Source organism: Sinocyclocheilus grahami, unplaced genomic scaffold, assembly GCF_001515645.1.
Source record: "Sinocyclocheilus grahami isolate Dianchi unplaced genomic scaffold, SAMN03320097.WGS_v1.1 scaffold96.1, whole genome shotgun sequence".
Taxonomy (NCBI): Eukaryota; Metazoa; Chordata; class Actinopteri; order Cypriniformes; family Cyprinidae; genus Sinocyclocheilus; species Sinocyclocheilus grahami.
The window spans coordinates 1822153-1825648 of NW_015505275.1; the positions used below are offsets into that span (position 1 = coordinate 1822153).

Here is a 3496-nt window from a genome sequence, read left to right on the forward strand (position 1 = left end):
GGTCAATTGTACGGAAAAACCGTGCGTACTAGAGAAAATCTGACTGACTCCACTTTTGTTCGGGCTGATCCAAGGATCGCAACGATGTAAAATTTTGAGTCTACGACAAAAGGTGCACGAGTTAGGGCCAAAAATGTCTGATATTTTAGTTTTTTGCGCTGTAGCGCCACCTATTGGCCCATTGGGCTGAGACTTTGTTAGGTTCTCCCAAATTGAGCTCTATCATTTGGCCAAGTTTCAAGTCTCTAGGCCTTACGGTTTGGTCTGCACGATCAGTTTTAGGGGAGAAGAATAATAATAAAAACTTCGTGCTTGAACCCCTAATGAACTGAAATTCAAAGTAATCCATAAACTGTCAAATTCTCATGAATTGAAAGTGAGCCAGTTCTTCAATTCTAAATTTTGCATAACCCTGATCACACATAACACCAATACTGTCTTACTCCATTGCAGAAGAATCTGAAGAGAAGACAGAAAAAATGGACACTTGCCCAGGAAGAGATGAGAAGAAAGGTACTTGTTAATACAAATAACACCTTTATATCACAGAGAAATGTTACAATGAATAATGTCTTTCTCTTTCTACTCAAACAGAGCTGAAAGACGAGAAGCATGGAGTAAAGTCAGAGGACTCTGCTAAGCTACAAAATGGAGAGAGTGCCAAAGAGACAAGTGGAGGAGTGGATGGAGTGAGTGAGGAGAAGAAGAAAGCAGTGAAGCAGAGGTTCATGTTTAACATCGCTGACGGAGGTTTCACAGGTACACTGGGACTTCGTGCTTGAACCCCTAATGAACTGAAATTCAAAGTAATCCATAAACTGTCAAATTCTCATGAATTGAAAGTGAGCCAGTTCTTCAATTCTAAATTTTGCATAACCCTGATCACACATAGCACCAATACTGTCTTACTCCATTGCAGAAGAATCTGAAGAGAAGACAGAAAAAATGGACACTTGCCCAGGAAGAGATGAGAAGAAAGGTACTTGTTAATACAAATAACACCTTTATATCACAGAGAAATGTTACAATGAATAATGTCTTTCTCTTTCTACTCAAACAGAGCTGAAAGACGAGAAGCATGGAGTAAAGTCAGAGGACTCTGCTAAGCTACAAAATGGAGAGAGTGCCAAAGAGACAAGTGGAGGAGTGGATGGAGTGAGTGAGGAGAAGAAGAAAGCAGTGAAGCAGAGGTTCATGTTTAACATCGCTGACGGAGGTTTCACAGGTACACTGGGAATTTACTGTCTGTGTATATGTGTACATGCTGGTGAATTCTGAATCAATGAACTCTCTGTTTCTCTCTCCAGAGCTTCACTCTCTCTGGCAGAATGAAGAGAGAGCCGCCACGGTCACAAAAAAGACTTACGAGATCTGGCATCGTCGCCATGACTACTGGCTGCTGGCTGGTATCATACAGTATCCTTAATGCCATCATTTTGATAAGCAGTGTGTCTTTCAGTACTGACAGCAATACGTTTCCTTGCATCACTAAAAGGAATGCGTCTTGTTTTATTGTACTTTATTATTATAATTTATTTATTAATGCTATTTTGTTATTTAAAAATATTATAGTTTTGTTAATATATTTGTTTTTCATTGTTTGTATTATTTACAATGCACTACCAGTCAGAAGTTTAGACATACAATTAAATTCTTTATGTACCAGTTACTGAATTTTATTTTATTTTAATTTTAATTTTTAAAATACATTACCAGTCAAAAATTTGGACACAGAATTTTTCGTTTTAAAATGATAGTAAAGTCATTAAAACCAAAAGAAGTACAGGATGTACAGGAACTATGCAGAAGTACCGGAGCTATGTAGTAGACAAGAAATGTTAAATAAATCAAAACTTTGCTATAAATCAAATACTCTACTAGCAATCTAGTGGAAACTTTTAGCTCTAGTTTTGTTAAGAAAATAATGTCTTCAAAGCAGATTTATTGCATTTGAGCATATGCCTTTAAAAGTATTTAAGATCATAACATAAGCAACATAAATTCAGGCAAGTGTGCCGAAATTTGACAGTATATCTTATATCAAAAATGGTCTGTTATGTCCTTCACCTCTACCATTAGCCACGGTTACGCACGTTGGCAGGACGTACAGAATGACCCGAGGTTCGCCATCCTAAATGAGCCTTTTAAGGGAGAGATGAGCAGAGGAAACTTCCTCGAGATTAAGAACAAGTTTCTTGCTCGCAGGTTTAAGGTTAGAGTACAGATGCTACGAAAAATGTACACACTGGCAGAGCTACATGGCTCTTCTTTCAACGGTTTAATTTATGTCTCTCTTTAGCTGTTGGAACAAGCTCTGGTGATCGAGGAGCAGCTCAGACGTGCTGCATATCTAAACATGACAGAGGACCCCTCTCACCCCTCCATGGCACTCAACACACGTTTCAGTGAGGTGGAGTGTTTGGCAGAGTCACACCAGCACCTCAGTAAAGAGTCCATGTCAGGAAACAAGCCTGCTAATGCAGTTCTACACAAAGGTACAATAACTCCCATAACTCTATACTGCACAATATGATTTGCCTCACAGCTTTGGACATACTTTTGCAATGCAGAAGTGTGCTAAAATCACAAATAAATGCAAAATAACCATATTATTTCTAGTCACCAGGACAAAAAACTATTCACCGATACTTTACTATTTCTTTCACAAATTATTCAGGATCTTTTAATTAAAGTTAAAGGGTTAAATGAATCAGGATGTTATGAATTGTTAATCTAAATTGAATTTAAATTTAAAGGGGTGGTTGATTGTGATTTCACTTTTTTTAATGTTAGTGTGTAATGTTGCTGTTTGATCATAAACAATATCTGCAAAGTTACGAAGCTGAAAGTTCAATGCAAACAAAGATATCGTCTTTTAAATTTCTGGCAGTTTAATGCCTACAAAAACTGCTGGTAAGGGACTACAACGAGTTACTTCCCGGGTCCGTTACCTCAAGAACCCAGAATTTGACATAAACCCCGCCTCCGGGAACACGCAGCAAAGGGGGCGAGGCCATGCTGCACTGCTTTAGAGAAGAGGAAGAGAAAACTACAGGTGCATGTAAAAATTTATTCAAATATGAATCGCGATTCTGTCTTCTAACGATTCTAATGGATTCACAAGTTTCAAAGTCAATGTTTTAAAGCAGCATTCTCATCCTGTTCCTGGCCTCGCCCTGCTCTGCACACGGTCTGCATCTCTCTCTCTCTCTCTCTCTCTCTCTCTCATTCAGATCATCAGCTCAGTGAATACACTTATTTTCACATACTATAGTTATGAGAAGCGTTATACATGGACGCGCGTGTGGTTGCCGAACTATTAAAGCTTTAATCAGAATAAAACCGTATATTAAAAGCTAACAGAAGCAGTAGCATTTACAAATAACAGCATATCTAAAAGTATGAGACAGTTTATAAGACAAAAAAATCTTAGGCCTACCATTAAAAGCCGCTGCGCGATCCTCTTCAATAATATCCTCTGCATCTCAATCGGGCT

General features: G+C 38.3%; 1 protein-coding gene across 1 annotated transcript in view; it reads left to right on the forward strand.

Annotated features, from left to right (window-relative positions):
- The window catches only part of LOC107587864 (chromodomain-helicase-DNA-binding protein 4-like), a 7971-nt gene that overhangs the window by 2484 nt on the left and 1991 nt on the right, over positions 1–3496 (forward strand). Inside the window, exons 4-8 of the mRNA XM_016275827.1 lie at positions 454–513; positions 595–759; positions 1308–1416; positions 2080–2212; positions 2300–2495. Coding sequence (XP_016131313.1) covers positions 454–513; positions 595–759; positions 1308–1416; positions 2080–2212; positions 2300–2495 — 663 coding nt within the window. The remainder of the gene's footprint in view (positions 1–453; positions 514–594; positions 760–1307; positions 1417–2079; positions 2213–2299; positions 2496–3496) is intronic.